The sequence below is a fragment of the Gobio gobio genome, assembly GCF_949357685.1.
Source record: "Gobio gobio genome assembly, chromosome: 8".
Taxonomy (NCBI): domain Eukaryota; kingdom Metazoa; phylum Chordata; class Actinopteri; order Cypriniformes; family Gobionidae; genus Gobio; species Gobio gobio.
In genome coordinates this window covers 45,796,272-45,819,482 of record NC_137114.1, presented here as the reverse complement: position 1 = coordinate 45,819,482, position 23,211 = coordinate 45,796,272, and the positions used below count along the sequence as shown (strand labels likewise).

General features: G+C 38.3%; 1 protein-coding gene across 1 annotated transcript in view; it reads right to left on the bottom strand.

The window, feature by feature from the left end:
• Positions 1–10,094: 10,094 nt before the first annotated feature.
• The window catches only part of acsl3a (acyl-CoA synthetase long chain family member 3a), a 68,402-nt gene continuing 55,285 nt past the window's right edge, over positions 10,095–23,211 (bottom strand). The window contains exons 10-15 of the mRNA XM_079822665.1: positions 22,664–22,836; positions 19,457–19,531; positions 17,525–17,716; positions 17,065–17,179; positions 15,966–16,123; positions 10,095–12,126 (exon numbers count right to left, since the gene is read on the bottom strand). Of these exons, the coding sequence (XP_079678791.1) occupies positions 11,969–12,126; positions 15,966–16,123; positions 17,065–17,179; positions 17,525–17,716; positions 19,457–19,531; positions 22,664–22,836 (871 nt within the window). The 3' untranslated portion in view covers positions 10,095–11,968. The remainder of the gene's footprint in view (positions 12,127–15,965; positions 16,124–17,064; positions 17,180–17,524; positions 17,717–19,456; positions 19,532–22,663; positions 22,837–23,211) is intronic.

Sequence of the window (23,211 nt, the reverse complement as noted above, 5' to 3'; positions counted from 1 at the left end):
GTGCACGAACGCGGACGGCCGAAGTATACCCGGGCCTTTAGCGTTAAAAAAACCTTAAACTCACTTGGCCGGCATGTTCCTGCCCTGCTTCACACAGCATATTAGGTCCGGCCCTTTAAGAGCTGCACGGACCAAATTCATTGTAACACCCGATTTCTCATTCAACTCTGTATCTGTTCAATAAAGACATATCCGACTGCGTTTACCCGAATACTCACCAGGACGTGCATTTTTACATATTTTTGAACATTCAAACCCAATAATCCGCAAAACTGGCGTCGCGATCTGCCGCAGTCTGACCTGAAGCGCGCACACGCCTTTCACTCAGAAGCGTGTGCGCGCTTCAGGTCAGAGTCCGCCAGCGAGCACGTCCCGGTCGTGCTGCACTTCTGTTGCTTTCTTTTTCCTGACTGTTCTGCTTCCATTGTTTAGTGAACGGTGGGCAGAGCTCACACACGTCCTCACTCCTGCTGTCACACATCGACGCACATTAATAAATACCACTCTTATTAGAGTGCTGCCATTTTTAAAGTACCGGTAATAATACAATTTCATATCGTACCCAACTTACCCAGTCGACTGTATCGACCAATCGCAACAGGCCTAATTATCATTGCATCGCATTGGGAAGCTAGACTGCACATTCATCGACAGGAACATACATTAGCCCAGTGTTTCCCAACCACTGTGCCGCAGCATACTAACCTAGAAATCTACACGTAATTTGCAGCCGGGTAGTCTAGCAACTCTCCGTTGGCTTGTGAGCTGGAAAAAACAGACTCTGGTCAGGCCAATCACATCGTGTATAGAGTCGGTGGGTGTGTTCATAGGTGGATGTTATCATAACAATGACAGCAGAGTTGCGCCGGTTCCGCGTGCTTCTTGTAAACAAAGAAGCTGGCGAACAGCATCTTTCAAATCGGCTTTGGCCGCGACTCTGGAAGACTTGGAGTTTAGCTTTTCTTTGAGAAAAGAACAACGAACACATCTTCCTTTTTTAAGAATGACTTCAGTGCCGTTCTGAGTTTTGCCGACTGGATACGGCAAAAGTTTAATCCATCAACTAGCTCCGCTTCACCTTCTTTGTTGCTCTGGTTGGTTGTAGCGCTATCCTATTGCGTGCAGAGGGAATTTGAAAGACAACGGTTTATCCCGCTCCTCGGATTGAGCCCTGCCAATGGTGTGTTCCCAGACCCAACATCTTGATGTGGATCTGGCTTTTCAGGCTAGCTGCATACTAGTGTGCAGTGGAAAATGATCAAATTCCAAAACATAAGTAAAAATAATACTACAAATAAAAATCTCTATAAACCTTATATCTATATTTCCTATCAAGTCAACTTTATTTATATAGCGCTTTTAACAATGTAGATTGTTTCAAAGCAGCTTTACAGTGTTAAACAGGAAAATAATGCAGCATAATTTTATTCAGCTGTATAGCCATTCTGGAAAAATTTCAAGTATCATACAGTGACAGTGTGGGCTTTAGATCAATAATTTGATCAGTAATTTAGTTTAAATGGTTAATTTAGTTTATTATTTAGTTGTATTTCGATGTTTAGTTGAAAAATTTTAGTGTCCCCAACTGAGCACGCCAAGCCAGAGGCAACAAATGAATGCCGTTTGGTCATCCCTTACGTCTGTGTGTGGGTTTTTACAAATATTTAACCAATAAAAAGCATTTTAAAGGAGGTTATGAGTGACTAAACCATTGGCTCCTCAAACTGTCAGTCAAATCTCATGACTCCACCTGCCTACAGTCAGAATGTGCTGTGCAGTTTAAAGATCTCTTCTTGTTTGCAGTGTAAATAAAGTAAGTACAGCATTTTCTTTACTCAGGAAAAACTGTCAATAAAGGCTAACATTTTTTGTATTTGAAGAGCGGAGAATAGTCTGGTATTTGTCGTTGAGTTGAAGCAAATGTTGTGGGATTTTTTTTTTTTTCACTTTTCAAAACTGCCATGGCAACAAAACAAAAAGGTTGGGAAACACTGCATTAGCCTAATACATGCTTTAGATAACAATGAGCAATATATTTTATAATGCTACTTTATTTTAGAGTGCTACTTTAATCATTTTACCTTTTCATAGTAATGTTTGTTAATCAGATGCATTGTGACTAATGCCATGCATGCATATGAAGGCTAAGCTGTACTGTACAACTCCACTGACGTAGTTTTCAAGAGTGTCCTGGTCTGGTTTACGTCAGCAGCGAAATAATCAATGCCAACCTCATCTGTCTGGCAGTGATGCATGATGGGCAAGCGTGGCACGGCTGCAGAAAACTGAAGCCAGAATATACAAACCAATGCCTGACCACACCTATCAATTAGGGTCGAGTAACCGAGAACTGACGCAAAGTGCACGAAGAAGCTGATCAGATCAGGAGACATTACAGACACAACAGCATTATAACACTCCGTTCTTTCAGTTACATGGAAGTCACTATAGGGACTTTTGTACTCCGCAGGTCTGTAGTGAACACGAGTGTGTTGTCATTTATGGAAGTATTTCTATAAAAGGCCATAGCAGACTTTCAGACCAGCTCTGGTCAAGATCAGACTCTTCAACTTGATGAACTATAACTGGAGTATTTACACAATGGAGTTAACGTTTTATAAGAGCTCAATCCTTAACCGAGCACTGACTAACTTCAACTCTTTTAACATGAAATCTTTTACAAACCAACTGATACCAAAAACAAACATAGCATTGCTAATACTGACCGATGTTTGTGCTGCTGTTCGCCACCCCAAAATGATGTCACTTCCTGGTTGATGTCACTAAGGAAACTTGCTTTTGTTTGTTAAAGGGATTTTACAAAAGAGGATGGAAAAGAAAAAGAAGAGAGCCTATAAAACTGATTACCAGTTAAAACAATATGCACACGTAAACATGTTTGATTAGCAAGAGGATAATGATGAAACGCTTGTAATATTTCAGCTGACAGCGAATAACACTGATTATCTCTTCATCACGGGCACCTGTTAGTGTGTGGGATATATTAGGCAGCAAGTGAACATTTTGTCCTCAAAGTTGATGTGTTAGAAGCAGGAAAAATGGGCAAGCGTAAGGATTTGAGCGAGTTTGTCAAGGGCCGCATTGTGATGGCTAGACGACTGGGTCAGAGCATCTCCAAAACTGCAGCTCTTGTGGGCTGTTCCCGGTCTGCAGTGGTCAGTCTCTATCAAAAGTGCTGCAAGGAAGGAACAGTGGAGAACCGGCCACAGGGTCATGGACGGCCAAGGCTCATTGATGCACGTGGAGAGCGAAGGCTGACCCGTGTGGACCGATCAAACAGACGAGCTGCTGTAGCTCAAACTGCTCCAGAAGTTAATGCTGGTTCTGATAGAAAGGTGCGAGAACACACAAGAGCATCACAGTTTGTTGCCTATGGGGCGGCACAGCCGCAGACCAGTCAGGGTGCCCATGCTGACCCCTGACCCCGCCGAAAGAGCCAACAGTGGCACGTGAGGATCAGGACTGGACCACGGAGCAATGGAAGAAGGAGGCCTGGTCTGATGAATCACGTTTTCTTTTACATCACGTGGATGGCCGGGTGTGTGTGCGTCTCTTACCTGGGGAACACATGGCACAGGTGCACTATGGGAAGAAGGCGTGGCGGCGGAGGCAGTGATGCTTTGGGCAATGTCCTGCTGGGAAACCTTGGGTCCTGCCATCCTTGTGGATGTTACTTTGACACGTCCCACCTACCTAAGCATTGATGCAGACCATGTACAGCCTTTCATGGAAACGGTATTCCTGGTGTCTGTGGCTCTCTCAGTAGATAATGCGCCGCCACAAAGAAAAAATGGTTCAGGAATGGTTTGAGGAGCACAACAATGAGTTTGAGGTGTTGACTTGGCCTCCAAATTCCCCAGATCTCAATCCAATTGAGCATCTGTGGGATGTGCTGAACAAACAAGTCCAATCCATGGAGGCCCCACCTCGCAACTTACAGGACTTAAAGGATCTGCTGCTAACATCTTGGTGCCAGATACCACAGCACACCTTCAAGGGTGCCTCGACGGGTCAGGGCTGTTTTGGCAGCAAAAGGGGGACCAACACAATATTAGGAACAATGTTATGCCTGATCGGTGTATAGTAGGATTTTTTTTTTATTTTAATCTTTTGATCTGATATTGCAATTGCAACGACTGATTTAATTTGAGTTCAAAACAGGCTGTTATCAAGGGGCACTGAAAACAGAGTAGGACCAAAAGGACAAAGTAATAATCATGAGAGGAGAGAGAAAAAAAGAAGAAGCAGGGAGCACTTCTACTTAACAAAGATCAGCTATGAATAACAAAACTGTTATCATAAACCAAGAGGTCTATTATACCTGGAAAATACTGTCTGTTAGTTTTTCAACTCTAATGTCATGTGACTGATCACTATATATAGTGCAACTGTAGGGTTCCAGAAGAAAAAAACTCCTAATTTATCCATAGGGAAATTGATTTTTAACGATAATTTGTAAACCTTCAAAAGACAGCTCTACTATGAGTTTGGAGGGTGTTCATTTATGGTACATGATTAACTTATTTTAAAGGGGTCCTATAATGCTCCTTTTTATAAGATGTAAAATAAGTTTCTGATGTCCCCAGAGTGTGTATGTGAAGTTTTAGCTGGTGTGGGAACTGTTGTAATATGCCTACAGAGCCACAGAATATCTGCTGCATGGAGATAGAACAGGTATAGTTTAGTTTAATTACGGTTATAACTTATGTTGCTTTCATGACATGCTATTGCATTTGTGATACGTGTATTGCAATAAATGTGAAAAGACGGCTGGGACAGCTTGAGCTCCCAAATGTGCTCTATTACAACACCTCTTCCTCTTCTCAACATGGCCTTTGTTGCGTGTTCCAGGGGGCGGGGTTTATGTAAATGTCAGGGTTAGTGATGTCACCAACCCATGAAGCAGCTTGTTGTAGTCCTTAAAAAGCAATTTATTTAAAAGAAAACATCTCCCTTTGAATTTTGAGCTTCATAACTTTGCAGATGTTGTTTATGCTCAAACAGCAACATTACACACTAAAGTTAAAAAAGGGAATTTTTTTAAATAATCTTGTTTAACAGGGGAATTCATGGTGTAAAGCTACATTACCCATGATGCAGTTCAGAAAATTCCACCAATCAGAGAGACATGGCAAGCAAAAGACATTGCTGAGACACAGCAAATGACGTAATAGCCGGAGATTTATATATATATATATATATATATATAGATATATAGATAGATAGATAGATAGATAGATAGATAGATAGATAGATAGATAGATAGATAGATAGATAGATAGATAGATAGATAGATAGCAATACATTTAAAATGTTTCTCTAGATATAATACAAAACTTTAAATTTATAATTTTTAGTCATTTTTAATTCGATTGCCGTTCACATGGCCATGGGATTGTAGCTCTTTCCATTAAGTTGTATTTTGTCTGATTTTCAAATACGTTTTTGCTTTAAAGAAAAGTTTGTAATACTGTGTTTTACCTCAGCTGGTTGGCTTGGTTCATGGCTTATAATGCTTTAACGAAGACTTTTTTTTATTAATAGGAAAAACCTGCAGCAGACCCAGAGAAAAACAGGTCTTTTTTCCACATTAACAGCCTGACAAAAAGGTAAAACATCTTATACAATATTTTTTTTTTGTTGCACTTTTTATATTCAGATTTTTCTTTCAGAACACATTGATTTTGAATGGCCATCAATGGAGAAACAAGTGAACTGTGAACTGCCAACCAGCCAAAGCCCTGATCTTAAACAATCCTAGAGTCCATACAGATAAGAATTAACAACTCCATTTGCATCAAGCCTTAGCTGGTATCTTAGATTTCTTTATTTCTAAACGAAACAGTTCAACACGCTCTGAAACAATTCGAGCACATGTCAGTGTGTCTTTACAGACAAATAGAGGAAAACCTCCTTGAAATGAATCAATTCAGTTCAAAACGTTTAATGGCTGAATGGTTTATATTAGAAGAATTACACTAGCTCTATTATCCTGTCCAGCAGGATATACAGTCAGCCAATAGGAGCATTCCAATCCTAGCACATAAATCAGAATCATCCAATGAGCAGGGACGGTTTAGTGATTTCATACTCTCCAATGAGCATGCTCTAATATTTAAATAAATCTGATTATTGTAACAATAATTTAAAATAAGCTTAAAGATATTTGATTTTCAGGATCGTTGGTTAATATGCACACGGTCTCCTCCTGACAGGATTCAATTCGATTTAAGATTTCTGATGCGTTTAGACAGAGAAATGCTGATGTGAACATTGGAAGATGTTATTAGGATATCTACAAGCTGTATTTGTTTTGAAGGTTTCAATGAAAAAAGTGAGATTAGAAAGACATGATACCATTGAGATGGGGCAGAACAAGAACTGGGACAATTCAGACCGTCCATGAAATTGACATCTGAGAACTTTTGAGATTCAAAGCATCGTAGTCATTTCAAGCCATTATCGCAGTTTAGCTGCTGTTCATTTTTGTTGTTGTTGAGGGGGGGTGTAAGGTAACAATGCCCTGAGAAATCACACATTAGGTATGTTTACATGCACTAATTTAATTTCATAAATCGGAATGAATCCAATCTGATTTTAGACACAGTGCTTAGTCACCATGTTTATAACCGCAAGTCACTGCGATAAAGACATATCACTTGCACTTTATTTTACAGTCCTGTTCCCCATGTAACATACTAGTAATTACAATAACTAGGTACTAACCCTGAACCTACCCCTAAACATAGGATAAGGTTATGTAGATACCTTGTATTAACTAGTACTTAGGTAAGTACACTGTAAGTACACAAGTGCATGCACTGTAAAATAAAGAGCAACCGACATATGTCAAATGTATTTTTAGATATGTCAGAAGAGGGTTTTTTTTAGCATATATTTAGTAAATTTTCAGTCTCATCCACTGACCAGTAAATAACACACACATGTTTGTTTGATGTAAATACAGTCAAAACAAAATGTATGCAGACACCTTTAACACTCACAATATCACCGGTTATTCGCTATAGTTTAGAAAATGGTAATTAAAATATGACAAGAACTTTCAGAACATATTCATCTTGATAATGTCAGATAACTTCGATAGAAAGGGATGTAATGGATTACAATCAACCAATCAGCTGTTCAATTTAACTACACAATTAGATCAGGGTTTTTCCTGGGTCAAAAATGGTCTTCGGTGGTGGCTGACAGACATGGTCATCCATACACACACACGCACGGTAAAAAAAAAATACCCTACCCACGTGATCTGCAAGCACAATACTGACAATAAATTTGAAATGAATTCAAAGAAAGTTTGTAACTTTTGCCTATCTTATTTTGATACCTTGATGTTTGTTTTTGTTCCTCATTTTTTCACTATTTACTGATAATGGTTTTGGTAATCATATCAAAATTAAAAAATAGTATTAAAAAAAATGAACAAATAGCCTAATTTTCTGCCATATACAATCAGCTAGCTAACAACAAATTTATTCTGGGTTCACCTCACTCCAGTCTAAACTAAGTGATTTTAGGCTATTTATTTTACTACACATTGTGAACATAAATAAGCTGAAAGACTGTTGATAATTAAAAATAATTCTTACTATCCACTCTTGCTAAATTGTGTAAGCACACTTGTGTTCTCATTTCAGATGTGTTCAGAGTAAATGATTCAACTGATTCGTTAGTTCAGTGTTGGACAGATCAGTTCTAACCAGTCGTTAAAATGATTCGGTTCAAAGGAGTCATTAGGTGGCGAATCGGACATTAGCAGACGCGTTGTGTGTGAATCCCGTCTGTTAGAACATCGCGCAAGATTTGTCAACACACAGAAAACACTTCATAACCGGATAGGATTTCTTTCCTGTTTATTTAAAGTATGCTTTATGTCAGCTGGTCAGAGAAGAGTCAATGTTTTTTGAGCACAATTCACACCCAGCGGTAATTAAAGGAAAACATCGTCTGATAGCGCCACGTGCAACATGGATTCGGTCTTCCGACCTTTAGATTTTGATTAACGTAATATGTGAAACATTAGAAAGCTAAGAATGAGAGAGAGACAGATGAGACAGAGAGTGTGCGAGCTCACTGGTCGTTCTCTCTGTCACTCAGTTAACTCAAGTGCAGCTGTCATCTGTTCTACATCACTCATAAATCACAATAACTCATCAAATAAGGCTTTGGCGGGACAAAAATTTGTTTTGGCGGCCGCCAAAAAATTTTCAATGTAGGAAAAACCCTGTAGATGATACCAATTTAGATCAACCAATGACCGAGCAATGCTTCATTTTGTTCAGTCTGTGGTGAGAAAGGTCTGGCAAAACATGGTCGGGTCAAAGTGTCTGAATCCTTTTGGTCCCGAAATTTTGGGTGTAATATGTCAGTTTACTTTATTTTGCTATCCTCACTCACATAAATGAACTATAGTGTCCTGCACCCACTAGTAAAAATTATATCTGGTGTCTGAATCATTTTTGGTTTGACTGTACATGTATTATGCCACTGTGCATGTGCGCAAGGTTTTTTTCAATTAGACTTAGAAAATAGTCAGATTCAAGGATTGTTTCAGGTCTACACCACCCCTTTCAACCCAATTGAAACGTCACTCAGATTGAGCTCAATATAAATGGATTGGGCACATGCAATTATAGCTACAGCCCTGAACCTTTTTTCATGTCATTTATTTCACACGTTCTGTGAAGGGGTTTTGGAGAGCGTGCATGTGGTTAAGTCTGGCAGCTTTAAAGTGCTAGTTCACCCAAAAAGAAACATTTTCCCATAATTTACTCACCCTCAAGCCATCCTAAGAGTATATGACTTTCTTTTTTCAGCCAAACACAATCGCAGTTGTGTTAAAAAATATCCTGGCTCTTTCAAGCTTTATAATGAGAGTGAATGGTACTATGGATTTTGAAGCCCAAAAAAGCACATCCATCCATTATAAGAGTAATCCATACGGCTCCAGGGGTTAATAAAGGCCTTCTGAAGCGAAGCCATGCATTTTTGTAAGAAAAGTATCCATATTTATAACTTTATAAACTATAGTCACTGGTGTCTGGTAACAGCCGTACACGTGTCAGGTCAGAGGTCACTCTTCCGCCAGAACTAGACTCATGACGTAGAATGTAGGAGAAGTTTAGGTGCAAGTAGACCCCTCTCGCGGTTCAAACAAATAGAGCAACAAACTCAAGCTCCTCTTCTCTTATATCGAAATCCTCCAACTTTTCTCTTTAAAAACTCTCATTTTGGACTTCTAATTTGTGACCGGTGTTTTGTTTTGCTGTCTCCTCTGCGCTTACATGTTCATCAATACATCATGCTTTGGGTCAGAGGTCCCTCTTCGCGTACGGCTGCCAGGAAGCCAGTGATTATAGCTTATAAAAATTATACATATTGAAATTCTTACAAAAACGCATGGTTTCGCTTCAGAAGGCCTTTATTAACCCCCGGAGTAGAGCTTAGATCGGGCTCAAAAAAAATCAAGCCCGACCCTACCCGAGACCATGCATGTTGTGTCCGAGCCCGGCCCGGCCCAACACTGACTGTAATTATGAGCCCGATTTAAACCAGACCATTTTCCAATCCGCTCTATGCCAGCGCTCCACTCTGTATAGTAGCCTACTATACTTGTTATAGCCATTAAACAATGTATTTTGTTTCATATTTATGTTTAATAATGTTTTTAAATTTCATCTGATTATGAAAAGTGCAAAGATGTGAGTGGGTCAGAAATGATTTTGGTGGTTATATTTGTTTAACATTTAGTTTTGTTTTGTAGAAAGCCTTTCATTAAAGTGAATTTATTTTTGTATAAATTGTATCTTAATTTTAATCAAGGTTTTGTCAGCCAATTGCCTGGATTTAATAAATAAGAAGCAAATAGACTATAGCAGACAATAATCGTGACCTGAGGGCGCGGGAGCGATCACTTGCATTGCACATGAACTGGAGCGTGTCTCATAAATAAACTAGTGCTGGGCATCGATTAAAAAAAATTAACTAATTAATCGCATTTTTTTCTGTAATTAATCGCAATTAATCACAAGTTTTTAATATTTTAAGTTTTTAATATTTTGATATTGTAATAATTTCAGTTACTCTCCAAATTAAAGTATAAACAATTTAAAGACAGCATATTTTAAATATGTGTTGTATTGTCATCTTTTTATGAATGAAGGCCAGTATCACTGATACTAAAGTCTCTATGAAACATTAATGACGTTACATTACAGTATAACTGAAAGCTCCCAATTTCAACATTTATTAGGCTTTAAAAAACAACTTTTAATTTAAGTGAACTTAAAACAATCTTTACATAAACCCAAAATAATAAATGTTATATTTACCCATATATGCCTTCCCTGTTATATACAGAAATGCAATAGTTATCAAACCTTCCTTAACTGCATAAATAATAAATGAAATACAGATTAATCATCATTAAAGCTACAATTTTCTCTGTTCCCGTTGTTCTTTGATGAACATTAATGACAGGCATCATCATCAGTGCTGCTGTCACTTTAAGAACGGCCGCGGATCTCACGCGCTGTCCCGCGCATCTCATTTCCTCACAACTCTTTAAGTTCATTTAAGACGTTATTTAACTAATTTAAGACTCCTAATATGAGAAGAATACTCAAAAATCCTCTGTTTTATTGTTTGTTCAAGAGCAAAAGAGAACTCGATGTGAGCAGGAAACTGACGCGAGTCTATCTATGCGTCGTGTGTGTGTGTGTGTGTCAGTGTCCCTTGATTAGCTGACATGAGACGCATCCACACAGACAGGACACTGACACACACACACACACACAGAGAGAGAGAGAGAGAGAGGACACTGACACACACATAGACAAGACACTGGTCTGGCATACGATCTCGACCTCTTGTGTCTTGACGCGCTTGGAAGCATTTACATGAATAGGAGCGTGGTGATCATGTAACGCTAAGCAAAAATTGATATAAAAACGGACGCTGCGTTATTTGCGTAAAATATTTTTAATGCGTTAAGCTGAAAAAATTAATCGCCAGCGTTAACGCGTTAATTTGCCCAGCCCTAAAATAAACCCAAACTCAGCAGCTCCTTGCCTCACAGACATGATGTGTATAGAAATCTTGAAATGTCCACTTTTAAATGAAACGATTCGAAACGAAAAGAAATAGGCTAGTTAAGCAATGCACAGGGTTCACACGAGCAGCTCATGACTGGTGTCTCAGAGCGGTTCTGTTCAGAATGCTGCCCTTCATCACTGCATATGTGCTGTGAGTTTAACAGGCATTTTTAGACTAATCCTTGTGCAACTTTGTACACATTTGTTTCTTCGTTGTAAAATAGTTACTTTGCTAAATAAAAAAAAAAAATGTAATATATATAATTTCTGATTATGGCATAGCTTTCTGCCAACCCAATTAGGCTAATACAGTAATGATTAAAAAAACACAAATGCTTGATCAAGGGACCGGCCCGACGATAGTGCCGGGAAATAATCGGCCCGACCCAATATTATATACCCTGGAGCCATATGGATTACTTTTATGATGGCTGGATGCACTTTTTTTGGGCTTCAAAATCTATTCACTCCCATTATAAAGCTTGGAAGAGCCAGAACATTTTTAATATAACTCTGTCTGGCTGAAAGAAGGAAGTCATATACACCCAAGATGGCTTGAGGCTGAGTAAATTATGGGATCATTTAAATTTGGATGAACTAACCCTTTTTTAGTATTGCTGGTTGTGAGTGTTTGTGTTTAGTGGACATTTTTTGATATCAGAAATATCACGCTGATCAATCAACTATGAAAACATTTCCAAACGATTATGTTCATATGTCTGTAAAATCCATGGGAAATCTCCATCCTGATCGGAGGTTGCTATAGTGAGTCAAGTTACTTTTTCTGGCCTTCCCGTCCACCGTTGTTGTCTGGAATCAGCAGTGGTTTGGCTCTAGTTGGCACCGTACAACCTCTCGATGTCGTTCTGGTAGTGAGTTTTTAGCTCCTTTCGTTTGAGTTTGAAAGCGTCTGTGACCAGGCCGGTCTCTGGAGTCCAGGGCTCAACGCTCAAGCAGATCTTCCGGGGAATCTCAAATCTTTCTAACTGGGCTGTTAAATACACAGGAACAGGAAATTAATCATAAGCAAAGAGTGGTAAAACAAGAAGCATGACTTTGTGCAGGATATAAACTTTCATCCAAAGCAGGGGTTCCCAAACTGTGAAATATTTACTTGAATTAAGAAGTTAATGTTTTAATTCAATGACATATTTGCATGTTCATCTTAAATAGTCACAAGACATTTACAAAAAAAAGATGAAATATTTAATAAAGCCCGACCGATTAAGGATTTTTAAGGCCGATACCGATACAAATATTTGGTCATTTAAAAATCCGATATTCCGATATATCAGCGATATATTTTAAAAATAAATAAATTAATAAATAAATAAAATTACAGAAACGCGTAAAAAACACTTACACAGATTTCCCTTATACATTAGTTATTTGTAGTTATTCATGATCCCTCAGCCTCTCTAAAATAATATGATAATGCACTTTAAAAATAAACTTGTTTGTTTTATTGTCACAACAGAACAGAGGAACATAAAAATATATTAAAGTTCTGATAAATAAAATGTATAAAAATTACAAACTTAAGATATGAAACTTAAAGTCGTTTGGACGAAAACACAAGAACCAAAACAAAACAAAAAATCTAAGTTACCATTATTAATAGATGTGGTAAGCTTTATAAATATAACTGAGCAAGACTGGAAAAAAAATTCAGTTAAGTTCTAGAAGTTCTGATAAATAACAACAACAGCAAAATATAAACTATATATAGTATAAATATGAGCTACCTTATAATTACAATGTCAACTTGCTTATCCCTTTACCTGCACTCTTTTAATTCTATCCATCAAGCTACAACAAACCATTTCCAATCATCATTTGGTGCCTGCCTTCTAAAATCTACTACTGATGATGATGCTGTAAATCCATTATTTGACTCATTAATGCTGCGTCTGAACAAAGTCACGCACTTTCGTTCACTCCTCACGTGCTTAACTTACGATTTACAATGCAGGGACTGGAACTACAAATATACTAGTTATAAATACAGTAATCATTACTTTATTTAGGCAGAATAAGTTTGTTGTGATTTCCAAGGCGCATTAATGTTAGCGGTCTCCCACTGATAGCCATGGCATTAGCTAGCTTTGTGGTTAACGTCTATGATAAGTTATAATTTAGAAATATGTATACTTTTTCAAAATAACGGGCAGGGGAGAGATGATACGTCTCATGCTGTCAGACTATTAAAGAAATACATCTTCAGTCACATTGTCCGAGTTAAACTTAGTCAGCTGTAACAACCTCACGTAATTACCAGTTCTCTTGGCTTACATGTAACAGCAAAACTGGACTTGGCAGTTAAACATTTTGGCAGTTACAAATTTTGTCATGTTATTTGAGTTCAGAGAACTGATGGGATGTTCTTTTAATTGTTATTCAAGCAATGTATGTCTCTTGCCAACTTACATGCACTTCACGGATGATCACCGTTGTGAATGCAGCACTCAGCATGACTCCGCTGGATCAGCTGGTGTGTTGCCAACCCGGCACGTTGTAGAGTGCCCTCTGGTGGACAAACTATGAAACGCCAACACTCAATGTGTTTGAAACGCCAACACTCAATGTGTTTGAAACGCCAACACTCAATGTGTTTGAAACGCCAACACTCAATGTGTTTGAAACGCCAACACTCAATGTGTTTGAAACGCCAACACTCAATGTGTTTGAAACGCCAACACTCAATGTGTTTGAAACGCCAACACTCAATGTGTTTGAAACGCCAACACTCAATGTGTTTGAAACGCCAACACTCAATGTGTTTGAAACGCCAACACTCAATGTGTTTGAGCGGTGTTTCGTCCGGTTTAAAAATTTTTTTTAAATATTCATTTATCGGCCATCATAAATGCCGATACCGATAGTTTGGAAAAAGCCTAATATCGGCCCGCCGATATATCGGTCGGGCTCTAATATTTAATCTATTTACTTGCGTGTTTTATTTTGACTTTAAAGTCGACTCAAACCTCTTTTCATTTGTGATAGTGTCTCAGTCCATATTCGATGTGGATATGTTACTCTAGCTATAAAAACGAAGACAGGAATATATTAATGTTGTAAATTACAATTGTAATGTAAAAAATATTTTGATAATTATAATAATTGTATTAACACTACAACTTACAATACGAATATTTATGTCTTCAATTCTTCACTTTCAAAATGTTTAAATGTTCAAATCCTTGAGCTTTTATACGGCTGAAATTCTGTAAACATCCATTTACAAAAATATTGGAAATTATGCAAACGTGTAAATAAAATAATCAGCGCACATTGCGTTCCCAAATGAAGGTTAAACTCCCAGCAGAGATGGAGTTCGCTGCATTTACTGCGAGACGCTGAACTTATCGCGATTATCATGCAGCCTTGTTTATTTATTTTAACTTTACATTTGATATAACATTGATATAACTTTTCAGGACCTGACAAACCCCTGTTTGGGAATCCATGATCTATAGGGATACAGGTAACATTTTAAGTTTAAATGATTATTGGTGCATTCTTAGGCTACGTCTACATTAATCCGAAAACATTTGAAAACAGCGTTTACATTTCAAAACACTCTCAGTCCACACTAGCGCTTTCCAAAAGTTTCTCATTCACACTGAAACATCTGATATCTATCTATCTATCTATCTATCTATCTATCTATCTATCTATCTATCTATCTATCTATCTATCTATCTATCTATCTATCTATCTATCTATCTATCTATCTATCTATCTATCTATCTATCTATCTATCTATCTATCTATCTATCTATCGGTTCAGCTTCCATCGTGTGCCATCAAATCGCTTCAAATGATTCAGAACGCAGCAGCACGTCTTGTCTTCAACAGTGTTGTAGTCGAGACCGATTTCAGAGAAACAACATTAGAACTCAATTTAATTAACTTTTTAGTTACGTGCACAAGAGTGACTGCAGAACAATTGCTGTCTTTTTAATGCAAAAGAGAGGGCGGGCGGCCTTTCTGTTAGACATTTTTGGGGGAAGATGTTCAGTGTTGACTGTCAGCAGTCATCCATCGTATCTGTATTCATTTTATTATTTAATTAAACAAGATTTTGTCTTAATTTGTAAACAGAAAATATATTAAAATAACAGTTGAGAAATAATGTAGCATACGACCATGCTTTTGACCAGAGGTGGACAAAGTACACAACTCCATTACTTGAGTAAAAGTAAAAGTACTATTGGTTAAATATTACTCCGTTACAAGTGAAAGTTGTAAAGTTAGATTTTTACTTAAGTAAAAGTACAGAAGTACTTGCTTTTAAAAGTACTTAAGTATCAAAAGTAAAAGTAAACGCATAATTTTATTATCGTTGCATGAATGCAGGCTGTTCCATCATGGGGGTTTACGCAGGTCATGCTCCATCTGACATGCTAGCATACCTTGAACTCATTTGAATACTTGTTTAAAAGTTACAAAGCTCTTATCAAAGTCAAAATCATACTAGAAAAGAAAGGTTTCTACATTGTGTTTATTTGACAGGATTATGTAAAAACATATTTCTGAAAGGACTTCAGTAAACATTATTGGGTGGTTAGAACATGGTTAGTCTACGTTACACCCTTGCTTCATTTTAGTATTTGCGGATTCGTGAATATGCAAATTAGCCCCGCCTCCACTCACACCAGCTCTGCGACCCACTCGCTCAACTTTGTCTCAATGTAGACGGAAAGCCAAAACGGAGAGAAAAAGATACATTTTCAAATGAAAATGTATTAGTGTGGACAAGGCCTCAGTGGAACTACAAACTGCAGAAATAGTATGAGTAGTCTGATAGTGTGCCTGTGACGCATTCACCTGTCAGTGCCGCTTCTGTGATGACTTTAAGCACCTCCTCCTCGATGACAGGGCTGTTACACAGCTCCTCCCACAAACCTCTGACACGCTTCCTCTGAGCCAGCGCCAGGAGCTGCTTCTGATTGGGCACCACAAAACCAATCACGTAAGACTCGTCACTGGAAAACAGGAAGTGGAGTTAGGGGCGGGCGATATGATTTCATGATACAGGTAATTTTATTTCACGAAAACTATCGTTTTTTTAATTTAATATTTATTAACAACAACAACAACAACAATAGGACAAATACAATATAAGAAAGATAAAAATGACTGAAGTGTGCTTTTAAGTTTTTCAGGTACAGTGGGTCTATTTAACAGTTGCATAACTGAATTTAATAATTGTCGAAATTTGCAACATTATAACTTACTAAACCAAAATTTAATTTACATTTTTTGGGATTCCAAATTGTTGTTTAAATTTTTTTGTACTCCATTTTAAATGGTTAAATTACATTTTTGGAATCAAAAAGCATGTTGCATATGTTTTATTTTTACCAAACTTTTTTCTCTTTCAAGTTTTCTGGATTCCGTTTTAATAGTTTAACAAAATGTCTAGCATGTCTAATTAATTGAATTAATAAAATAAAACAATATACTTTTTTTTTTTTTTTTCACTTCTATGAAATGTTTTTTTTTATTCTGTGTTGTGTTTTAAAATTTGTCTGGCAATCAAACGAATGCGTAAAACATTCATTCTTTTAATCATATAATTTTTTTTGTCAAACGAAGTGCTGCACAAACAGAGCTTTACTAATTAAAACATGGAAGAAAAATTGTGATTATTCCTTAAAAAATAAAGTGTTTATCAGAATTTGAATCTTTCTTGTATTTGATAATAATTTGATTTGCATAATTTATTATTTCCCTGTTCATCTCCATGAAGCTGCTCTGTATTGTATAAAGTGCTTTATCAATAAAGATGACTGACATGATTACTGACATTATTTAGAAATTATGTTACAGAATTCATATTGAAATATTGGTGATGGTTAAAGTCATGCAACTGTACAAGAACTAGGTAACTAAGTACGGTACAGGTTGTGCTTTGTGTTGGCACCTGTTGGCATAGGCACAGATGTTGTCGACAAGTGGGCAGTTTTTCAGGACGGCCTCCACTTTTCCCAGAGACACATATTCTCCTGCTTGAAGCTTCACCAGGTCTTTCTTACGGTCTGAACACACACACACACACACACACACACACACACACACACACACACACACACACACACACACACACACACACACACGCAAATATTAAGCAGATTTCATCTGATGTGAATGCGAGTTTGTAATACAGGAAGTTCTCCCTTCTCTCCCTTTTGGAGTGTATCCTGCTTTCTTTGAGTGCTTATCTCTGCCTTTATGGGAATATGTTGACAGTGAGATGTGTCATTTACAGGAAGAACAAGACTAAATCGTTTTATCGCAAAGCAGAGGGGAGTTCCATTCGCTCACTCCAGCCAAAACAATCTTTATGATGTTCTGGATAATCTCTCTTCGTCGCACACTCTTACCGATAATCTTCAGGCAGCCGTCTCCATGAAACTCTCCAATGTCTCCAGTGCAGAACCACCGCTGGCCTTTCTTATCCACGAAGAAGTCTTCACTGTTCTTGTTTTTGTTCTTGTAGTAACCCATTGTTACGTTTGGCCCACCGACCAGAATCTCCCCTCGCGGACAGGGCCGGTCTGTGCTGCGATAGCCACCTGGATACATACATGATGACAAAAAAGAGGGATGGGGAAGACTAAACTGTATAAAGCGCAACAGTAGAATTCCAGAAATACAAGTATCTTTCAAAATCTCCAGTGAAACTGAAACTGAAGACAGCCCGGCCCTGAGTTCAGAGGTTGTTAAGCCAAAAGTCAGTGTTGTTTTAGTCTTGTGTAGCCAAACATTTTGATAAATCGACTTAAGTTTTCGTCCACATTGCAGCTTATTCTGGCCAAGAACAGCCCACTTAGACAGGAAGAAACCTTCTGACTGACAAATAAAGTAACCCTGTTCGCCATCTCGGTCAGAACGACGTATAATGGAGAAAGGCGTATAGTTCATCATAACATCATAAACATAATTCACCCGCTATAGTGCTAAATGTACTCGATTTTTCATATCAACAGACTAATTATTAATGATATGCTAAAGCCCATGGCACGTTGACGTGATTGGTTACAACATAGTTTGTGACGTAAGAAATACCGGTGATTTCAAACCTGGTCTTTTTTCACTGCAAGGAGAAAATACTCAGCAATGGTGTTGATTTATGAATTTGCACATTGTGGTGTTTTAAATATACTTTAAGACAAACCAAGACAAACACCGATCAGGCATGACATTATGACCCCTTACAGGTGAAGTGAATAACACTGATTATCTCTTCATCATCACAGCACCTGCAAGTGTGTGGGATATATTAGGCAGCAAGTGAACATTTTGTCCTCAAAGTTGATGTGTTAGAAGCAGGAAAAATGGGCAAGCGTAAGGATTTGAGCGAGTTTGTCAAGGGCCAAATTGTGATGGCTAGACGACTGGGTCAGAGCATCTCCAAAACTGCAGCTCTTGTGGGCTGTTCCCGGTCTGCAGTGGTCAGTCTCTATCAAAAGTGCTCCAAGGAAGGAACAGTGGAGAACCGGAGACAGGGTCATGGGCGGCCAAGGCGTCCAGAAAAAAAAAAGGTGTCAGAATACACAGTTTGTTGTGTATGGGGCGGCAAAGCCGCAGACCAATCAGGGTGCCCATGCTGACCCCTGACCCCGCCGAAAGCACCAACAGTGGCACGAGAGCATCAGAACTGGACCACGAGCAATGGAAGAAGGAGGCCTGGTCTGATGAATCACGGTTTCTTTTACATCACGTGGTACATCTTGCTACCAAGTGCCTCAAACAAACTGAATGTCTTTCAAAGATTTGAACATGCTACTCTGACAAACTTTGGCCAATCCAGCTCCACCAATCAGAGAAGTCGCTTGGTTATCATGGAAACGGGTAACACAGTAATCTCCAGTAAAGTGTTACTGCAAGCCAGTGAAGACTGCCTAGATACAGTTATCTAATGTTTTGTGAAACCTTAGTGTTAAAGCATAAAAGTATTATCCATGTGATATGTGGTTCTTGTGGCTTTAATAATGCTGCCATTATATAACATTTTGGCCAGCATTTTTCTTTATAATGAATGTGGACTGTTCTTAGTAATTAAATGCGTTTTCAAATAGAAACGTTTAGTTACGGTGTATCATTTACAGAACAAAGTTGAGCTGATCTGTCCAGAAATAGCCGCTCGAAGTGTCTTCCTTACAAGGTCGCAAATGACCATATGTACTTTTTTTCCACTTCCTTCTCTTTTGTTCTTCCTTCTCATGTATCGCCTGATGAATAGGTAAACGTCTGTGACAGTGTTTTTATAAGAGCAGATAAATGTGTGTGTGTGTGTGTGTGTGTGTACTCACCCTCTATCCAATCCTTCAGCTGAATTTCACAGCAAACCAATGGTGCGCCAACTCGTCCTGTACTGTAATCCCAAACTACACACACACATAGACATTAAGATCACATAAAACAATCTGTGCTTTGGCTGTAAGGGCACAGTTATGTAATTATTTCCATTGCAGAAAAAACATTGATGACTAAATGTGTTTCTTCGATTAAAAGAAAATCTCATATTTCAGGAGTCACCAGCTGCGTTGACTGTTCCACCACAGATTCCTCTGAGAACACAAACCTCAATCATGTCACAAGGCAACTGTCCTCCACAAATGTTCATGTTAATGTTTTTTTTGTGTCTATTGAGGAACAGGACATTGAGTTGCTGACCTAGTTTAATTTGGCTGGATTTTTCTTAATAGAATTTTCCCACTAATACACAATTATTTTGAGTTATTTAGTATATTTACAGTTATGTTGAGTATGTAGAATCTGTTTACATATTAAAGCGGTCGTATGATTTGTTTGGACTCTCAGGTCCACTTATAATGTCAGTCATGCATTTTCTTTTCTTTTTTTGCACCAAAAAGTAATTTAGTTTATGTGATCATTTTCACCTAGTTTTATTGTTTAGAATGGGGCGATGTAGTTTTGCTCATATTGCTTGCGTTGTAAAAACATGAGCTTTATAGCAACAGTGTATGAGAGTCTATTTTCCATCATATGACTCCTTGAAGTGTTGTAATATCCATGACTGTGTGCTTTTAACACTAGTTATATTTACATACCGTTTAAATTTGCTGAATTTATTTGATCAAAAATATAGTAAAAAAACAGTAATATTGAAAATATTTGAATATACACTACATTGCCAAAGGTATTCACTTCCACATTATTTCCTCAACTAAATATTCCAGTCAACTATTAGTGGTATTATAAAGTGGAAGCAACTGTAAACAACAGCAACTCAGCCACGAAGTGGTAGGCCGCGTAAACACAGTGCGCAGAAGTAGCCAACTTTCTACAGAGTCAATATCTACAGAGCTCCAAACTTCATGTGGTCTTCAGATTAGCTCAAGAACAGTGTAGAGAGCTTCATGGAATGGGTTTCCATTTAGATCCAGTGAAAGGAACTCTTAATGCTTCAGCATACCAAGACATTTTGGACAATTTCATGCTCCCAACTTTGTGGGAACAGTTTGGGGATGACCCCTTCCTGTCCCAACATGACTGCGCACCAGTGCACAAAGCAAGGCCCATAAAGACATGGATGTGCGAGTTTGGTGTGGAGGAACTTGACTGGCCTGCACAGAGTCCTGACCCAATAGCAGAGGCGTAGCAAGCTTTTCAAAAGTGTGGGGGATGGAAGCGGTTTGTTTGTTAACAATAAAAACGATGAATACAATGACAGAAGGGTACAAAAGGTATAACATACAAGATTTATATATATATATATATATCTCTTGTCTTATATATATATATATATATATATATACATACCTCTGTTTTTTTTTAACCACAGTGTTCGGTTCGGTTCTGATGGCTAGTCACATCAGTTTTTTGCTATTCTATTCTTAGGCGACGGGAACAGAAAGAGGTTAAGGAGAAAAAAATGCTTAAAAGACTTGAAAAACCTTACTTAAACTTAAAACTTTACTTAAAAAAACCTTGTACACATTCCTAGTGTATAGTATAATATAAAATAAATATATAAAGATTTACACTGGCAGCTCAGAGCTGTACAGCAGCATTGAAGTATGAAATTTAATGAATAGATGTAAAAATAAAACACTACATAAACTTCACTATAAAATATACATTGATTCTTATTAAAGCTACTGTATTAATGTTTTTCAGTCAAGAACAGAGAGTGCTTTTCTATGTCTTTTGTAGTTTTATTAACATTAAAGTCACCATAGTAGGAAATAATATGAAAGTCAATGGCTACCATCAACCGTCTGTGTTCAACAGAAGAAATTAATACAGGTTTGGAACAACATTAGATGAGTAAATAATTACATAATTTTAGAGGCTAACTGTCCCTTTAAGGGCTGCGCTCCTGTCAATTTAAGACGTGCATCTAATATATGACACATGCAAATTTACTTTCACTTTACACATAACCGAATGTGTTTATGTTAACCTTGTGTGTATTTGACAGTATTAGCGCAGTAAGACTACTTAGTCCAGTAATCAAGTGTTTGACAGGCTTTTAGTGCGCGCTCTGCGCGTTAAAACGGTGCATAAGCACGCGAATAACCGGCAAGGCTTTAAAACGCATGCAAATAATGAACTTTCGTGATTGTGAATAACTATAGTTCCGTGAGTATAACTCTCTGACACAAGCATTGCAAGCGTGTCTAGCACTGTGTATAGTGATTGGATATTTGCTCATATCAGTGCGTAGACTCACAGGCACACTGCAAAAACAAAACAACAAAAACAGCGCAGTTCAAGCGCTTATTGAACCGTGAATGCCATACCGAACGGTTTACTATTATAATGAGAATTGTGGCATCCCTAAAGCGTTTGTGCAAAACTGCGGGAAAACTGCAGAAAAAGTGTGGGTGTTGAACCCTCTCACCGGAAAAAGTGTGGGTGTTGAACCCTCTCACCGGGAAAAGTGTGGGTGTTAAAACACTCACATCCCCCACGGGTGCGACGCCCCTGCCCAATAGATCACCTTTGGGATGAATTAGAGCGGAGACTGAGAGCCAGGCCTTCTCGTCCAACATCAGTGCCTGACCTCACAAATGCGCTTCTAGAAGAATGGTCAAATTCCCATAAACACACTCCTAGACCTTGCGGAAAGCCTTCCCAGAAGAGGTGAAGCTGTTATAGCTGCAAAGGGTGGGCCAAATCCATATTAAACCATACGGATTAAGAATGGGATGTCATTAAAGTTCATGTGCATGTAAAGACAGGCGTCCCAAAACATTTGGCAATATAGTGTATTTTAAAATGTAACTTATTCCTGTGTTACATTCAGTTGTTTCAGTTTTGCGTTCATGCACTTTTAGGGTGAATCCGAAATCGCCCCCTAAACCCTCAATCACTATTCCCTACGTTAGACCACTAATACAGTTCACTTGAAGGAGTGAATGAAAACAAGTGAGAGAAGTCAGGCAGCCGTTGAGTGTAAATCGACTAACTCGTACACTCCACTATGGTTTCGGACACCACTACAAATGGCTGTCCCCTCAAATAGTGCCCTATAACGGTGTGAATCTCACGCTGGCTGATGGTCCCGGCGCCGCAGGTCTCTGTGAGGCCGTAGCCCTGACCCACAGGGCAGCAGAAGCAGATGTTCATGAACCGCTGGGTCGCCGCAGAGAGAGGTGCCCCGCCTGACAATAACACCCGTAAACGTCCACCTAACAACGCCCGAACCTTCCGGAAGACCAGCCTGGAGAGAGAAGAAAGAGTTGGCTTTGTTGGTACAGTATATTAAGGACATGCGTGTAAGATGTGCTGAGTTTCTGCGTGTGTGTGTGTGTGTGTGTGTGTGTGTGTGTGTGTGTGTGAGAGAGAGAGAGTGAGAGGGATGTTGGTGACTGTGAGAACCAGTTTTGGGGAGTTAATAAAATTAGCAATGCTATTCAATGTCAATTCAATAATAATCAAATGCACCATCCCAGAATGTCCTCTTTTTTTCAAGTAGCATTGAGAAGACTAATTGATTGTGGCAGATTGTTTTTTGGGATATTTCAATGAACCGATTAAAAAATTTGACACTGTATTTCAAGTATAGTGAAATAACTATTTAGCTAAATAATGTTGA